This window comes from Typopeltis vanoorti, chromosome 20 (genome assembly GCF_054136105.1).
Source record: "Typopeltis vanoorti isolate ZY-2024b chromosome 20, IOZ_Tvanoo_1.0, whole genome shotgun sequence".
NCBI lineage: Eukaryota > Metazoa > Arthropoda > Arachnida > Uropygi > Thelyphonidae > Typopeltis > Typopeltis vanoorti.
This window is the reverse complement of record NC_143568.1, coordinates 16,026,007-16,045,140: the sequence shown is the minus strand read 5'-3', so window position 1 is coordinate 16,045,140 and position 19,134 is coordinate 16,026,007. Positions and strand designations below refer to the sequence as shown.

General features: G+C 36.7%; 1 protein-coding gene across 7 annotated transcripts in view; it reads right to left on the bottom strand.

Moving 5' to 3' along the window:
• Nucleotides 1-19,134, bottom strand: part of LOC150095252 (uncharacterized) — a 542,725-nt gene that overhangs the window by 320,663 nt on the left and 202,928 nt on the right. For all 7 annotated transcript variants that reach the window (XM_090410531.1, XM_090410526.1, XM_090410528.1 and 4 more), the window contains one exon: nucleotides 8,662-8,676. In XM_090410531.1, coding sequence (XP_090266657.1) covers nucleotides 8,662-8,676 — 15 coding nt within the window. The remainder of the gene's footprint in view (nucleotides 1-8,661; nucleotides 8,677-19,134) is intronic.

Genomic DNA, 19,134 nt, shown 5'->3' with positions numbered 1-19,134 from the left:
GAACTATCATGAAGATATCATATATCAACAATAACATACTAAATGAGATATTTGTGTCCTCTCCATGTGAAACTGAGTACATCTTTTTGTTGGAACATGTTAGTAATGACCGGTCCATATCTTGAACAGAAATCAAGAAGGTGCTTACCAGTATTACACTCTTTTCTCCAGATTTTCCCAAAACATTTCTATGTCTGATATTCATTTCCTAGCAAGTGGAGAGAATGTTGCAAGTAGGAATGTTGAATGTTGGAAGCATGACTGGAAGGGGAAGAGAGGTGGCAGACATGAGGAGGAAGAGGAAGTTGGATATTTTATGCATGCAGGACACAAGGTGAAAGGGGGGGGAAAAGGCGAAGGAACAAGGAGATGGGTATAAATTGTTCTACTCTGGAACAAATAAGAGAAGAAATGGTGTTGGAATTGTGGTGTGTGGCAGAATGAAAGGAGAAGTGCTGGAAGTGGGTAGGAGGAACAACAGGATCATGCGAATGGAACTGAGTCTTGGAGAAGAGCAACTAGTCATCTTATGTGTATATGCCTCACAAGTTGGCTGTACAGCAGAAGAGAAAGATGAATTCTGGAACGTGCTAGATGAAGAAATGAGGGAACTGGAAGAAAACGATATAGTGATTGTCGGAAGAGACTTGAATGGACACATAGAGAGACAGAATAGGGACTGTGAAAGGGTGCATGGTGGCCATGGAGTGAGAATGATGAACCAGGAAGGAGGGAGGATTTTGGACTTTGCAGTAGCATTTGATCTGGCAATTGTAAACTCCTCCTTCTGTAAGAGGGTAGATCATTTGATAACATTTAGAAGTGGCAACAACAGTTCACAGATTGACTACATTTTCACTAGAAGAAAACATTTCAAGGCAGTAACAAATTGTAAGGTAATCCCAACAGATCAAGTGGCGCAGCAACACCGGATGCTGTGCGCAGACTTTAAAATAAAGTCGAAGAACCTTTGGAAGCCATGGGAGGAAGATAATTAAGTGGTTTCGCTTAAAAGAAGAGAGTGTGAGGAACCGTTTTAGGGAGGATTTCGGATGGACTAGAAAGTGTACAAGATTGGTGGAGACATAATTCAAAAGTAATTTTAAGCTGTGCAATTGAGGTGCCTTGGTGAAACATCTGGAAAGATTAGAGAGCAGGAGGAGGGTTGGTGGTGGAATAATAATGTACAAGAAGCAGTGACAGCAGCTAAGAGGAAGGCAAAGCAGAAGTGGGATGAGTCAAGAGTGGAAGAGGACAGAGAGAAAAAGCGAGAAGCCAAGAGAGTTGTTGCAGAGGCGAAGGCCACGTCATATCAATTTTGCTTTATGATCAATTAGAAACAAAGGAAGGACAGAAAAAGATTTATTGATCGGAAAAATGTAGAAATAAGGCATCAAAGGACATCATACATGTGAGGCAGATCAGAGAAAGGGTATTAAGGAGGGATGTGGATATAAGGAACAGATGGAGAATATACTTTGAAGGACTTTGAATGAAGAAAATGCAAGGACTCACAGAGAAGATGGGGGAGCCTTATGAGGGAATGGTGCAGAACATTAATAGAGTGGAAGTGAAGGAGACCATAATGAGGATGAAGAATGGAAAATTGGTGGGCCCTGACAGGATCCCAGTGGAAGCATGGAAGGCACTGGAAGAAGAGGGAATTGACTTGCTGTGGGACCTGTTAATAAAAGTTTGTCAACAGGAAAATATACCCGAGGAATGGAGGGAAAGTACTCTTGTCCCCCATCTATAAGAGTCAAGGGAATGCACAAGACTAAGAATTACAGAGGAATAAAGTTGATGCCACACACACAATGAAAATCCTAGAGAGGGTTCTTGATGGAAGACTGAGGAAGGAGGTGGAGATCGCAAAGGAGCAATTTGGCTTCATGCTTGGTAGATCAACCACAGATGCTATCTTTGGGTTATGACATATGATGGAAAAGTTTCGAGAGAAACAATGGGAGCTACATCTGGTATTTACTGATCTGCAGAAAGTATGATAGAGTGCCAAGGCAAGACATCTGGAGGTGTCTGAGGAAGAATAAGGTACTGGAGAAATATGTCAGCCTGGTGCAGGTGGTGTACAGAAATGTGAAGAAAAGAGTTTGGACCTGCCTGGGAGAAATAGAAAGTTTTCCAGTGACAGTTGGCTTGCATCAAGGGTCTGTTCCTGTTTAATATTGTGATGGAGGTGGTGACAGAGGAGGTGAGAGAAGATGCACCTTGGACTATGTTGTATGCAGATGACATCGTACTGTGGACAGAATCAAGAGAAGTGGCAGCTAAACTGGAAAGTTGAAGGAAAATACTGAAAGAGAGAGAGAGAGAGGTATGAGACTGAGCAGAAGTAAGACAGAGTATATGTTGAAAAGTGGATGGCAGCTTAGACATAAATAAGGTCCTTAGACCTTAATTATGTCTTGTTGGAGAGTTTAACAGCAGACTTCTTCTTCTTCTGCAGCTTTTCCCACTTAAGTAGGGTTGCTGTTTGTAGTGAGTCTCCTCCACAACCTCCTGTCTTGGGCTGTAGCCACATCCAAGTTCTTCATCCTCAAGTCCTCCTCCACCATCTCCCTCCATCTTTTTTTTGGCCACCCGTGCTTCCTCCTCCCCTGCACATCCATCTGTATGACCTTTCTTCCTACATACTCTTCTTTCCTCCTCATCACATGACCAAACCATCTCAACCTTGCCTCCTGTAATTTTTGCTCCTAAGTTCATAACTTTCACCATTCCCCTTATATAGTCATTTCTCTTCCATCCTGCTGATGTCATCTTTCCTCAGGGCCACAGTTTCCATAGCATACGTCATAGCTGGTCTCGCTACTCTCCTGTAGATTTTGCTTTTTAGATTGATCAGCATCCTCTTATCGCATAGGACTCCAGCCATCTCTCTCTCTCCAGTTCCTCCATCCTGCTTGTATCCTGCATCCCGCTTCCTTCTCAGCTGCACCATCCTCTTTCATTGTTGAACCTAAGTATCTAGAGTCACTGACCTTCCTGATGACATTTTCTTCCTGCTCTAGATCTGTCATAGGGCTGCCATCCACTTTGCAACATTAATTAAGGACCTTAGACATAAATAAGGTCCCACAGATGTGGTAGTATATATGGGGATTCCCTGTATACTACTTTTTTTGATATCTTAGAGACATTTTAGGTGCACCATCCCAAATGTGCGAGCAGTATTTCAAGGTTTAGTGGATTTGGGATTGATACAGTTTTAAAGGTGTAGAGGTGTGATATAGCATCTTGAGTGGAAAAGCACACTACATTTCTTGGAGGCTCAAGAAAATATGGGTGAGATATGTTTGTGTCACAAAAGGCTGGAGGTGTAAATTCCCCCAAGAAGAGAAATCTTATATATGAAGTTGCAGATGGTAGCAAAAGTAAAGAGAAGTGATACAAGATCTTTCTTTTGAAAGATTAGATTGTGTTTGATAGCAATGAAGTTCTAAAGGTTATCCTTACCCTGCAATTTCACTCTAATAAAGTAAAACAGTGATTATATCTTGATATCTGCTTGCCAAAATGCAGTGCAGTTCTAGAACTTGCTATCAACTCAATGCACTGTCACCATTATGAAACATTGACGAAGTTTGTGATATTTTACAACAAAAACTGTAGTTTGTTTTAAAACTATTGCATTTAGGGAAAGATGATATAAACAGTAAAAGCTAATCTGGCATGGTGGAAAGCAAGCATAATAAATTAATATAAAATAAGGGAGAAATCAGCCTAAAATACCAAGCTAACTTTTTAATCTGGATTTTCAATTTTAATTTGGATCCGTGAGCTGGGTTAGAAATAAAATAAACAATTAGAGACTTGCAGCTTTCATATCTGTTGTTGCAAGTCTCTAATTGTTTATTTTATTTCTAAGCCAGCTCATGGATCCAAATTAAGGAAAATTAGTAGATGAATGGATGGCATCAATGGCAGAATCATTAAAAATGAAGATACCAGAAATAAACCATTGACATTAATAATTAATATATAAGCAGAGAGTTAACCTAAGATTAGCTCTCTGTGTGTGTCACAAACAGAATGAAAAATAGGATTAGCAAACCAAGTGTTTGAAGAAAACTGGCAGGAAAAAGATCCAGAGGAAGATCAAGACATAAGTAGATGTTACGTGCCATGAGGAAAAATAAATATCTGTATTGCCTTTTATACCCCAGAGGAAGTAGGCAAGGCTATATTGGTGATGTCTCCATCTAGAGACATCACTAATAGCTGGCCCAAGGCTATCAATGATTTTCAGATGCATCCAAGGAAAGGATAAAGTAGACAACTACAGCATTTCTCATGATCTGTAGCACTATATATCATTGTATTTTTTTTCTATGTTGAGCCCGTATACGAGAGGTTGGTTGATCAACCTATAGTACATTAGTACTAGGTTTCAAGGTGCACTGTGAAGGGATGTAAGCAGCTGCACGTGCTCCAACAGGCTTAGTACTAAGTGGGGGAATTATTGATGCTATTTCAGATGAACATTTCCCATGGAAATATTTGTAGAATATACATATTGCAGAAACCAAACAAGTGTGCGAAATTGGGGGGAGTGAATTGGTAAGAGATAGGTCATTAATAAGTCTGGGCAGATTTGTGATTTCTATGAGGTTAACAGCTGTTCAGGGATGAAGTAATGTCTTGAGAGAAAGAGAAATCCTAGAGTTTTTGAAGCTGAGGATGCAATGGTTGTGATGTGTTTATGCCAGGAGAGGCTCGATGTCAGGGTAATTCCAAGAGAAATCTCAAATCATCTAGGAATTTGGGTATTGTAAAAAATAATACTGGGATTTTTTTTAGAGAAATAAGACAGAACTGGGTTTTTATTAGCACTGAAATTGACAAAGTTATCTGAACCCCATTGGAAGATGGCTTGGAGATCAGAATTGAGGACACTGGTGGTTGATGTTCTGTAGGTTGAAGTGAGTTGTGAAGTAAGGTTCATCAAAAGAAAGGGAGGAGTGTAATGTGCTGTCATCTGCAATCCATACATAGTACCAATGTGCTATAGGTTGATCTACCAACCTCTTGTGTATCGGCTCAACGTAAAAAAAATATAAATATATATATATATAGCAGGAAGAGGGTTGATGAGAGGATGGAACCTTGTGGAACCCTGGCATTAGTTGAATAATGGGAGGATAAGGAATCATCCACAATCACACATAGTGTGCATCCACACAGAAAGCTGGTAATCCAACTACAGAAGCCCTGAGACAGACCAAACGATGATAGTTTGCTTAGTAAGCCTTTGTGCCAAACCCAGTCAAAAGCTCTGGAGATAAAGTGCAACCACTTGAGATTCGCCAAACTTCTCCATGGCATTTGTCCAGAGATGGATGACATATGTGAGCAGATCTCTTGTTGATTAGCAACGAAGGAATCCATACTGGCAGTCGTTTATTAGGTGCATGCCTGTAGGAATTGCTGATTTTTTTCATTACTTTGGACAGGACTGAGGCAAGTGAGATAGGGCAGTAGTTAGATGGCAGTGACTTGTTGCCCTTCTTGAGAATGGATTAAATATAGACCAATTTCCAGGCTGTGGGATAGACACTAGTGGAGTAAGAGAGAGTATATACAGGCAACATAGGATAGGAGTCAGTTCTGGTGCACAAACTTTCAGGACAATTGCAGGAATACCATTAGGAACAGGAGACTTTTTTTTTGTGTCTAATTTGGACAGTATTTTTCTGATCTCTTTTTGGCAAAAGGATATAGGAGGCATTGTTTGGTGGACATCCGGAATGGTTGGGGTAAATTTACCATAGTCAGTCATGCATGCATGCATGCATGCACTGGAAGCAAAGTATGAAGTCTGAAAAACTGGCTTTATCTGTGGGTGATGCAATACAGCCATCTAGGTATGATAGAGGTGGAAATAGTGTTGGACAGAAGTTACAGACAACTGCTTTGAGATAGTCCAAGTTCTATGTTTGATTTTATTGCATTGCAAGGTAAAAGCCCCAAATTTCATACAGAAAAAGTACTTTTTCTAGATGAAAAAGACTAACTCAGAAACTGGTTGGGAAAAAATGCCTAAAAAAATTCATCCACAACTAGACTAGAGCTCATATTGGTCTTTCTGCAGATAGCCTAGCACAGTGGTGGCAAACCTTTTTTATGTGCAAGTACCAAAAATTTACAAATAATATTTATTGAGTTGCTGACATGCTAAACAGTTTTTAATAGGGGAAAAATTAATAGAAAATTAACTGCAGAATATTATTGAGACAAATTTAAAAATTAACATAAAATTTCATAAAAATGAACTGATAATTTGACATACACATTATCGTATACAAATCAATGTCAACCTATCAATTTATTAATGAGATTTTTGTTGTTGTACATTAGATACCAAATGCTTTATATCAGGTTCATATTTTGTCACTTTTAGTAATACACACGCTGAACTAGATTCATCAGTCATTCTATTTCTTAAACTGTCTTTTATAAAAATTCATTTCAGAAAATACTGACTCAAGCATATTTGAAGGAGAAAATTGATAATATAGCTGTCGCTAGCTTTTTAAACAACTAAAGGTTTCAGAAATGGCATTCCAAGTTCTCATTATTTCCTCTTCTGCATTCTTTTTTAATTGCACCCAATCATCGTCATCATCATCATCATCAAATTCCTGCCATGTACCCTCAAGGGGTGTACAGGATATGATAGTACTACATGAAAAAAAATTACATCATTACTAACTTCCTATCTACAATTTTCCTCCAAATCAGTCTGTTACTTGTCAAGACTCCAACATTATCAGATCTTATATTTCTATCGTCTAAGGCACTTTGTACCGTATCAAACCACCTATATCTTGGTCTTCCTCTGAGTCGTTTTGCTGCCAACCTGGCAGAGAACACTTGTTTTGCTAATCTTTCCTCGCCCATTCTATTTAAGTGGCCATACCACCTGAGATTAGCTCTGCTAACACATTCCTGAATGGTGACAATGTCAAGTTCTTTCCTAATATCCTCATTTTTAATATGATATTGCCATTGATGCCATCTGTTCACACCTATAATCTTTATTAGGACTCTCATATCTGCAGTCTCTAGTCTTTGGTCAAGTGTTTTACTTCTGACCCAGCTCTCAGATCCATAAGTTAAAACTGGTTTGAACACTGTCTTGTATACAGCTATTTAGTGTTCCGACTAATTTCTCTCTTATTCCATATGAATTTATTCAATTGGCTTCCTACCATACCAGCTTTGCTGATTCTGTTGTCTATTTCTATATTTAATTTACCATCTTCAGTAAAAATCGTGCCTAAGTAGATGAAATGTTTTACTTGTTCCACAGGTTCTCCATTCACAACACAGTTGACATTTTCAATGATTCTGCCTATTTTTATTGTCTTTGTCTTTTTCTTGCTGACCTTCATACCATATCTATTACAACAGTTATTCAATTTAGTCAGAGAATCTAGCAGACTTGTAGCGGATTTATTTATAAGTATAATATCATCTGCATAAAGCAAAGAGCTGACATTAACATCTCCAATTTTGATATCATGTTTAATACCACTTTCCTTCATAATGTGATCCATATAGATAATGAATAACAGAGGGGATAATGTACATCCTTGTCTCACACCAGATTTAACATTAAACCATCTTCCTGTACTTCCTTCAATTCTAACTGCTGACTTACAACTCAAATAAAGATAAGTATTGCTTGATATAATGCCCCATTGACACCATATAACTGTAGCGTATTGAATAGCTTCTCTCTTGGCACCTTGTCATATGCCTTTTCCAGATCGACAAAACTTAAATACAGATCTTTGTTATATTCCCATGCTTTCTCGACTATTTGTCGTAAAGTGAAGATCTGATCCTGACAGCCTCTATTTGGCCTGAATCCAGCTTGTTCTTCACCAAGCTTTTCTTCCACAATTCTTCTCAACCGTTTCTCAAGTATACTTGCATAGATCTTGCCAGGAACACTCAGTAGGGAAATACCTCTGTAATTCTCACATTCATTTTATTTCCCTTTTTATATATGGGTACTATGAGAGCTCTACTCCAGTCATCGGGAATTCGTCCCTCTGTCCCGGCTTTCTGGACTATGCAGTGCAGCCACTGTAAGACTCTTATACCACCATACTTCAGCATTTCTGGTCGAATATCATCTACTCCTGCTGCCTTTCCACATTTCAAGCCTTTCATGGCTTTTTCTACTTCTAGTATGGATATGTATTCCTGACTGCATGCCTGGTCAGTGTTTTTTACCACTGTGCTGTCATCACTGCTTGTTTCATTTAGCAGTTTTTCAAAGTATTTACTCCATACCTCAAGGATATCTTTTTCTCCCGTTTTCATGTCACCTTTATCATCTCTAATTCCTTTTACAGCACTCTTTCCTCCATTCTTAAGCTTCTTCAACAACCTCCAGAATATTTTGCCACCTTCTTGATATTTATTTTGACCATTAAATAAATGGTCAAAATAAATATTAGGATGTTAATACACACTTTTGGAGAATAAATTATAAATGACAAGAAGATTGATTAACAATAACAAACTTGGCAATTTATAAATTCTTATTTCAAAATTTTAATCATTCTAATTATTAAATCCTTTACACAAACATAATACTCAAAATATGAAACAGGATTAAACACTCACCTTCAGACTTTCAATCTGAAAATGGAAAAAAATAAAGTAATTAGATTTAAAATTTCTGCCAAAATTTGCGACCTAATTCCCTAAATGGATGTGAATTTTAATCTGTATAAAGACAGGACAATTGCAAGAAAAAAAAACAAGAACACCATATTAAATATTTATTTTAGAATTAGATGTTTTAATATCACCTTAATACTTACTCTTAAAATGGAAATCAATTATATTAAGACACGAATATCAATAAAGCTCTTACAGCAGTTGCTTAAAATGTCCACCTTCACTCGATACACATTTCTCAATATTGTAATTAATGATTTCATTATTATTTTTATTCTTGGTTGGCTACTAAATATGTTGCTAGCAGCATCCAAAATTCTCTGATGCAGTGTGACCTTTTGCACATACATTAATGCTTTCATGTGATCTCCAGAAGTATTAGTTTAAATAGTCCTTATTCTTGGTCAACTAGATCTCTTGGGACCTAGCGAAGGATAAGGACTTCTTTGACTTATTCAATGATTGGAATAGTGCTGGTTAATTGGTTATGGTTATAGTGATGGCTAGCTAGAAACCTATCAGAAAAAAAGGCACAGCTCCATTGTGATGGATACATATACTGTCATGTCAAAAAAAGAAGAGCCACGAAAATGATCAGTAACTCATTTTGCAAAATATGTTACAGTATGTTTCTCCACTAACAATTGCTGAACATATGGTCAAACTAGCCCCCAACAAGTCCATGCATATTTACAGAAAACTGACAATGAAAATTCATTTCAATTGCTGCATGAGGATTCTTACATGCTCATATATGCTTATTATAAGTATTATTCACTCCATCTCAAGCAAACATCAAACAGAGATTTTTTTTTTTTATCACACATACCAGAACATGCAAATAAGCAATGACAAAAATGTACACTATGCTATAATCTGAATCTGCATTTGGAAGAAGTATTTCCTGTAAATGGCATGGATGCAAGAGCTCTTTACTTAGTTGTCCACCAAACATTAGGCATTTAAATATTCACTGAGTATACCTGTTGCAGGATTGTGGTGCACTGCTAAGCATGTTACTCTGAACTTCTGATTAATGTCATTCAGATAAAACACCAAATGGTCCATCTTCTCTACTGTGTATAACAATAAGAACTTGTTTGTTGAAGATAACGATTAGAAAATCACTGTTAGTATTTCTAAATAGCAGCTTTCAGAGTAGAATTACAAAAACTGTAAATCAAGTGGATTAGCATATCCTTCATTTTGAAATTGGATGACATCTTTTCAGCAGACATTTAACTCAGTGATATATAACTGAACACTATGAACAAATGACAATGAGACTATGAAAAACCTGCATAATTCTATGCTAATTGAAATATTAGTAATCTACTTTTATTCAATAAGATATCTCCTACCAAACTAACTTATAATAATTAGCTGTAACTAGCCTATGATACTTGCATCGTCAAGCAGCAATGGAGTTAATAAGCAGCCAAATCATAAAACAGCTATCTTATCTCTCTCTCTCCTGTGTGAAATCACATCTATGTTAAGACGAGGAAAAAAAAACATGAAATGTAAACTTACAAGAATCAATTCCTAAATTTTGGCAGATTCTTCCCAAGGTATCCTGTATGTGTGTGTGTGTGTATATATATATATACACACACACACAAAAGGATATAATGGTATGCAACATTAAAAAATTATCAAGCGTCATGGCAGTGACTAAACAAGTATTATAGTGAGTCACTAACTAGTCTTACAAGAATTATGAAGGCCAAAATTCAACCTGATAACTATGTAAAAACAATCATAATTAAAATTGTGACTCTTTTTGCAATTGTTTCTCTTATTAGTATATTATTAGTTTTGATTTTTGTAACATGTATGATCAGCATTTGCAATGTGCCAGTTATTGATTTGTTAAAATGAAATGAAAAGCATTTGAAACTGATTACTTACTATATTCTTATAGTAATAATAATTTCAGTCTTCTTTATTGTATTCATATTTGTTAAGTGTTCAGATATCTTTTGTTATTTGTGAAGACATTCTCTTTTAGCTAACCACAACATATCAATCATTACTACATATGATTCATATGTTGTCATTAGCCTAAAGAGAATGTCTTCACAAATAACAAAAGATATCTGAACACTTGCCATTTACATAAAGTGTGCATGCTCACCGAGGAGATTAATGGGTAACTGACAGAGGGAGCATTCAGTATCCAGGGTACGGAGGAAAACAAGGAGAGAATGGAAATTTGAAAATGGAAGGCAGAAAATTTTGTTCTTAGGAAGTTTTTTAAGAAAATGTGACAATCAGGAGAATTGTTGATAGAAGATTCCAAAAAGAAATCATAGCACTGTGACTTTTTAAACCAGAAGAGTGAGACTGTCAACTAGTGTTTAGTAAATAAAAGAAGATATTGGAGATGACGTTTTAATGCAATGTTTGAGGAAATATTGAATGAAAAGTTTCATCTTCTGTCTTAACGATGCTGGATCTATTTGTGATTCTATTTCGATAAAGTGATGGAATTTAGTGAGATCTGAAACTGTAAAGTGGCTTAACATGAAGAACTCTACTTTAGATATGTTGTTTATGAAATAGTAGAAGAAACTGTTTTTTTCTAGTCAAGAATTGGCGATTGTGCATCATGTTGAACTGTGAGAGGTAAGAATATTTGTACTCTAGTGAGGTGGAAAGGATGATTGGAGCAGATGTATGCTAAATGGGGAGATAAAAAAAAAGGATCCCATGGAAAAGAAGAAATATATTTTATATTTTTGGAAAGGATCTAACAAAGAAACTGACTCTGATGAACACTTTGTTGTTGTGAAAACAAGGTGTTTAGTCTGGTAGACATGATTACATATATATTAAACAACCCAGTAACAGAATAAGTCAGTGAATGAATGACTTTATTCCTTTAGGATAAAAAAGTCTCTAGAGTGTCGACTTATTTTGAAGGCCTTGGATCCAACTAACTATGTAGTGATTTATGTACTGTATTTTTTTGCCTTATAAGACGAAGCGCATTTTTCATGTTGAATTTTTGAAAAAAAAATATTCTGAGCATATAAGACATGAATTATGCATCAAAATTTTCATGTAAATATTATTATTTTTATTATAAATTTTAATACACGTATTACCTGCCAGGACATCCTGACCACAACTTCTTTATCCATAACTTCATCCCTTCCTCATCCATCCATCCTTTTGGATGAATATAAATGTAAACGTCATTGGGAAAGGGTGCTTAAGGGTCAAAGCTGTATAACTGAGAGGAGACCTTCACACAGCCTTTAAAGGAATGTGGAGAACCAACCAGGGCTTCTGACCTAATGTCCAATTCTCACCTTCTCATAGTACACCCTGTTAGGTATCTACCTGGATAGTGAAAGAATGAGGATGGGCAGGCAATTTTGGATTTAGTCACCAAAATTGTATTCTTATTGGCTTAAATCAAAATATAAAATGATGGTACAGCATAACAGAATTTCATGCTGGCTGGGGCGTTGCCTGGTTAAACAAGGTCCCCATTGTTTTCACCAGGGAAAGCAGCGAAAAGTCAGCTACTGGAACAAATCTTAAAACACACCCCAAATCAACATCAGAGTTCAAGATTGGTACTATCAACATAAGAAACCTGAATGGCAAAGAAATGGAGCTAGCTGTGGAATTAGATGAGTACCGGATTGACATAACAGGGATGACTGAAACAAAAAAAGACCAAAACTGGTGAGAAACATCTCATCAATAAATACAAAATGTTATATTCGGGCAATGACAATCAAGGAAAAGAAGGAGTAGCCATAGTAGAGTGATGTGAACAAGTATCAGAATGGGGAACTGGATAATGAGACTTATTTGTGCCTATGATCCCATAGAAGGTTCTACTATGGTAGAAGTAGAGAACTTTTTTGAGGCTTTAGAGAAAGCAACTGACAAATGAAAAAGGAAAAGTTGGTCCTTATTGGGGATCTAAATAGCAAAGTAGGAAATGATTGTCTTCTTCTTCTTCGTCTATGATCGCTTGTGTTTTAAGCGTCGAGATTTTGCCAAAGAGATTTCCATGCCGTTCTGTCCAAGGCTTGTTCTTTTGCTTCTTTCCAGTTAATTCCCTTCTTTTCTAATTTTTCTTTAATTTTCTTTTGCCAACATTTTCTGAGCCTGCCTATATTTCTTTTTTCTGGCTTTCATATACAGTTTTTGCTATTTTTCCTTCTTCCATTCGATTAAGATGTCCAAACCACCTCATTTGGGCTTGTGTTATGAATTGGTTCAGAGGTGCAACTTGAAGGCTGTCTCTTATAGTTTAATATCTTATTCAGTCTAGTCTTATTTTTTGTGCCACTTTCCTAAGATATTTCATTTCAATTGTTTGTAGTTTGTGTTTCCTGTTGTTAAACACCATATTTTAACATACAGTTGATAGTTAACTGTATGTTAATGTTGGTACAAACACTGAACAGTACACTGCCATTTTGATATTATAGGTAATTTCTTTCTTATCTAGGAGTGGGCCTTTCATTGTATAGAATAGCTTTGTTCCCCCCATTATTCTGTTGTTAATTTCAGTGTCTAGTCTACCATCTTCTTGTATATATTATCCCAAGTATTTAAAGGAGTGAACTTGTTCCGGTTGATGGTTTCTAGATATCATTGTTTTAGTTTTTATTTATATTTATGGTCATATTCTTTTTCTTTGTTTCTTCATACCAAATGTTGATGTTGTACTGCAAATCTTCAGCTGTATTTGCTAGAATCACTACATCATCTGCAAAAGCCATGTGTGAAATCCTGGTTTCTTTCAGTTTCCTGTATCCTTGGTGGAACTTTTTTGTTTTTGTTTGGCATGCCTTTAAAATTTCATCCATTACTATAATGAAAAGAAAAGGGCTGAGGATACAGCCTTGCCTCACTCCTACATTTGTTTCAAATTCTTTTGATCTATTATTGCAGGGTCCTTACATAATTCCTATTACTTTTGTAGAAGTTTTGTATGGCTGCTATTAAGTTATCTTGTATCTTGTTTTTCTTTAATGTTTGCCATATTAAGTGTCTAGGAACTCGGTCAAAGGCCTTTTCGAAATCTATAACACATGCATGTAGTTCTTTTCCATATTCCAATGTTTTCTCTGGCATTTGTCTAAGATTGAATATAAGATCCTGTGTGCTTCTATTTTTTCGAAAGCCATATTGCATTTCGTCCAGTATCCTCTATTTGATTCCTAAGCCTCTCTTCTAAAATACAGACATACAATTTTCCTGGAACGCAGAATCCCTCTATGGTTTCACATTTACGGTTATCTCCTTTCTTAAATATAGGGATTATTATTGCTATTTCCCAGTCTTTGGGAATAATTTTCTTTTTCCATATGACATTGAATAGGTGTAAGAGAAATTTTATGGCTTTTGTTCCTAAATTCTTTAACATTTCTGGTGTGTTTTGGTCATGGCCTGCTGATTTGCCCAGTTTTATTTTATTTATTGCTGCTAACAGTTCATTTGCATGAATTTCCTCAATTCGATCTTCTATTTTGCTTACATGTCTTGCTCTTAGGGTTCTATTTATTCCATGTCCTGCATCTTCCAATAATTCTTGGAAGTACTGTTTCCACCTTTCCATGATGTCTTTGGGATTTGTGAGTAACTTTCCATCCTTATTTTTGATAAACTTTATGGGGTATTCTTTTTCTGACTTCATTCTTCTTAAAACATTATAGAAGAGTTTTTGGTTTCCTTTAAAATTTTGTTCTAAAGTATGTCTGAAGTCTTCCAAGCATTTTCTTTTCTCTTCTTTCACTAAGGTTTTAGCTTTATTTCTTTGGCTTTTGTATAGTTCTCTATCAACCTGCAGCTTTGGTAATACATCTCTTGAATCAACTGAATATTTTCTTTCAGGTTATTTCCTATACAATTTATGCACAGAGCACACCACTTGTGACCTTCCTTTTCTTAGATATCACTTCTCCCATTCACGACTTGCTGATATCTAGCAGACAACCAATTTATCAAAGGCTTTTGCAGAATCTAAACATACCACTGTGTATGCACCTCCCTTGTCCAAAACATCTGTTGCCTTGTTATAATAAGTAAGTAGATTGCTAAAATACAATCTTCCTTCAGCAAATCCATCAAAAGAGAATGCTGCTGTTATCAACCCAGTTTTGAATCTTGAGCCTGAATAACTTCTCCAATGCTTTAACCACAACTCCAGACCCAAAGATTGGTCTATAATTTGAAGCCTTAGTCCTATCACTCTATTTATTTATATATATATATATATATATATAGAGAGAGAGAGAGAAAGAGAGAGAGAGAGAGAGAGAGAGAGAGAGAGAGAGAGAGAGAGGTGATAGGACTAATAAGGTGAATAAATTTTCATCTTAGCATTTAATATTTCTCTTCCAGATTATATGAATATCTCCCTTATAAAGCAAAACAAGTCCCCCCCTCTCTCTATTCCTTTGGAAGTTGGCTCAACCTTAGATTCATATTAAAAATGTTGTTAATGATATTGTTAACTGCCTGGAACATTCCCTCAATACTGCAGTAGTATATCATTAAGCCCTACAACCTTATTGACATCAAGTTTACTAAATTCCTCATACCTCCTGTTCACTCACCATCAGTACCTCCTCTCTCTTAATGCACTCAAGTTCAGCATGATATCACTTTCATGAATATAAAATGCCTTTATGAATTGCACATTTAATATCTGAACTAAATCCTCTGCAATGTCATTCGACCATTTTCATCATCATCATTCCATAATCATTCTTTCTTCTACTGGCCACATGTCAAAAGAACTCTAGGATTTTTTTTTTTGCCTTATTAGCTAACTGCTGCTCATACTGCACTTTTGCTTCCCTTGTCTGCTCTTTGTACTTATCATGCAACTGATTATTGTTGTTCATTTTTACATGTGCATGTGAGATGTTTTTTGCATGGTAATAAATTTTCATTTTAGCATCTAATATTTCTTCCAGATTATAAGAATATCTTCATTGGTTGGTGCATACAAAATATTACAAAAATGGTAGTAGATCTGTCAGTCAATATGTTCTACTCTACTGGGTACACCTGCTGAACATTCCTGTTTTGGTTAATGGGCTGGCTAAGTGAACATTTGTGCAGTATAGCAGCAGCATTTCCCATATTTTAGCAGCTTTCAGACTTAAAATTCAGACTTATTTGCTAGAACTACATTTATCTCCTTTATGGAAGATATTACTTTTTATTCTGCTAAAATCTTTTCATATGGAATGTCTTAAAAAGACATTCCATATGACATGCTGCAGGACTCTGTACCCAAGATGTTTCAACATCAACTCTCAATAAGAGAATTTGTAGGGAATGCAGGAATAGTTTGCTATACTGAATTTTCTTCAGCATAGCATCCTGGCTTTGGTCAGGACTTTTCAGTGGCTTCTTATAGTGAGTGAGTTTTTTTTTTTTTTTTTTTTTTTTTTAAGTATTTGCAATAGACTTACAGTGAGTTTTTAAGTGTTGCAATAGATGAATGGATTTAATCTGTACATTAATGATAAAGAGAATGATTTGAGGAAAATATTCAGCTCTTTACAGATGATGGGAAAATAATAATAAAAGTTAATAGACGAGATCTGTAGGATGATTTTAAAAGACAGTGTTTGTAAAAAATAATGATTATCAATTAAATGTGATGGGGTGCAAGGTTATGCACTTTAATATGAAATTATTACAAGCTATTTGTACACTGATGGAACTAGACTTCAGGAAATTGACGAGGCTTGGTATTTATGGGTGATAGTAGATAGTGATGTTAATATAGATACAGAGCCGGCTCTACCGACGGTGCAATGCATGCATTTGCACGGGGCAGCAATTTTTTGGGGGGCGGCCAAAATGAAAGTGAATAAAATGAAGATGTGGAATAAATAATAATAATAATATTGTGTAAGATTGCAGTTTTTATAATAAGTTGACCAGTGACTTATTATGCCCATGATGCTGTTTCTATTTCCAAAAATCCGTCGACCAATGATGCTCGCATAATGCTCTTCGGTAATCGAAGCTATGCGAGTCATTCTTCGCTTACTCTCTTTCCCTCTCGCCTCTCTATTCCTTGCATAAGCAACAATGGAGCCGGCAATAAAACTGCATTTAAAAGTTCATTATGCAATATTATATTTCCATCTTGTGCTTGTTAACTTACTATGAATTGAATTTCCCACTGTTAGCTGGTGTTAAATTCTGAATGAGAAGAATTATAATATAATGGATTTGGATTTGGTTATAGCATCAGAAGAGTTGATAATAACTGAGTTGACATCTCTCCCACCAGTTGGAGAGAGTGACCATATGGTTTTGACTTGGAAAATGAACAGACATGCAGGAGTATCAAAGAGACAGGAACTTATGTGGAATTATAATGCAGGTGATTATAATAGTCTTAGACGTCAACTTCGGGAAGTTTCATGGAGGGAGGAATTAGAAGGCCGGGATATCATTAGTGCGTGGGAAATTGTGAAAAAATATTTGTTAGCAGCAATGGTAAGTTATATACCAAGAGTGAAGAAGAGGACACAATTTGGAGTAAAGTGGATGACAAATAATATTAAACAGGAATTGCATGCGAAAAAGAGGCTATGGAAGAGATATAAGGAGACAGGTGAAGAGAAGATGCATGAAGAATATAAGACACAGGCCAGAAGAGCGACTAATGTGGTAAGGAAAGCGAAACTGGAATATGAGAGGAGATTGGCCCTAAGATCCAAAGAAAATCCTAGGGAATTTTTTAGCTATGTGGCCAGTAGGAGGAGAAATGACTGTGGAAGAATGATATTGTGGGGTAAAAATGGGAATAGAGTGACTGATGCAGAGGATATAGTGGAATTGTTCAATGAACACTTTATTGGAGTATTTCATCCTAGAGGAGTCAGTTTTAATGCTAGAGGGATAGGGCTGGTTTGAGGTTTAGAGGTACAGGAGGAGAGTGTGTTTCAGATACTGAGTACTCTGGATGTCAGTAAAGTTGTGGGACTGGATGGTATTTCACCACGAGTTTTGAGAGAATGTGCTAGGGAACTGACAGTGCCTTTAACCTGGCTTTTCAATGAAAGTCTGGCTTCGGCAAAGGTGCCCAGGGAATGGAAGGAAGGTAAGATAGTGCCATTGCATAAGGGTGGCAACAGACTGGAAGTGTCTAATTATAGGCCAATCTGTGTGTCATCAGTAGTTGTTAAGATCTTGGAGAAAGTAGTGAGGGACCGTATACAGCATTGGGCAGATGAGGGTAATGTTATCTGTGAGAGTCAACATGGATTTGTGAAAGGGCGCTCTTGTTTTAGCAATATGCTAGGCTTTTATAATAAAGTTACAAGAACGTTAGATGAGGGAAAGGCATATACTGCAATTTTCTTAGACTTAGCGAAGGCATTTGACAGGGTGCCACATGATAAGCTGATATTTAAGTTGCAGCACATGGGTCTGGATGTCAGATTGGTCAACTGGATTCAGGATTGGCTGTCTGATAGGTATCAGAGTTGTGTATGGCGGAGCAGTTTCAAGGAGGCAGATGGTTAAAAGTGGGGTCCCACAGGGCTCAGTACTAGGACCTATATTGTTTAACCTTTATATCAATGACATTGCCAGTGGATTGCAAGGGGGTATTCAGTTGTTTGCGGATGATGCGAAGCTGGGAAGGATTATTAGTAAGTGTGCAGATGTGGTAGCCCTGCAAGAGGATTTAAATAAGCTAGATAGATGGGCAAATGAATGGGGGTATCAGTTTAATGCAGCAAAATGTAAGGTCTTGAGGTTTGGGAAACATCGATGGGATGCTGCATACTCTATGGGAGGAGTTATACTGGAGGAAGTAGGGGAGACAAGAGATCTGGGGTTGATGATTGATAGAAACCTGAAGTTTAGGGGACATATTGCAAAGGTGGTGAACGTAACACAGAGGATTGCTGCAATTATGAGAAGGACACTGACCTGCAGAGATAAGAGGGTTATCATTCCGTTGTATAAGTCTCTGATCAGACCACACTTGGACTATTATTCTCAGATTTGGTCCCCAAGATTTGAAGGGGATAAATTAACTGTGGAAAGGATACAAAGACAGATGACAAAGATGGTTTCAGGACTGTACTGAAACCATCTTTGTCATCTTAGTTATGAGGATTGGCTAAGGGAATGTGGACTGCAGAGTTTGGTGGATAGAAGGAGAGGTGATATGATTGAGACTTTTAAACTGTTGAGAGGTGGTTACAGGGTTGACACTGGGGAGTTCTTTTGCTTGGTTGAACAGGGGGAAGGAGTGATGACAAGAGGCCATCCCTGGAAGTTACGAAAGGAAACTGTGAGCAAGAGGGTGGTTGAACCGTGGAATGCATTGCCTGACAGAGTGGTGGGAGCGAGAATGGTCAATGAGTTTAAAGAATGGTATGATAGACTTTGTGTTTCTTA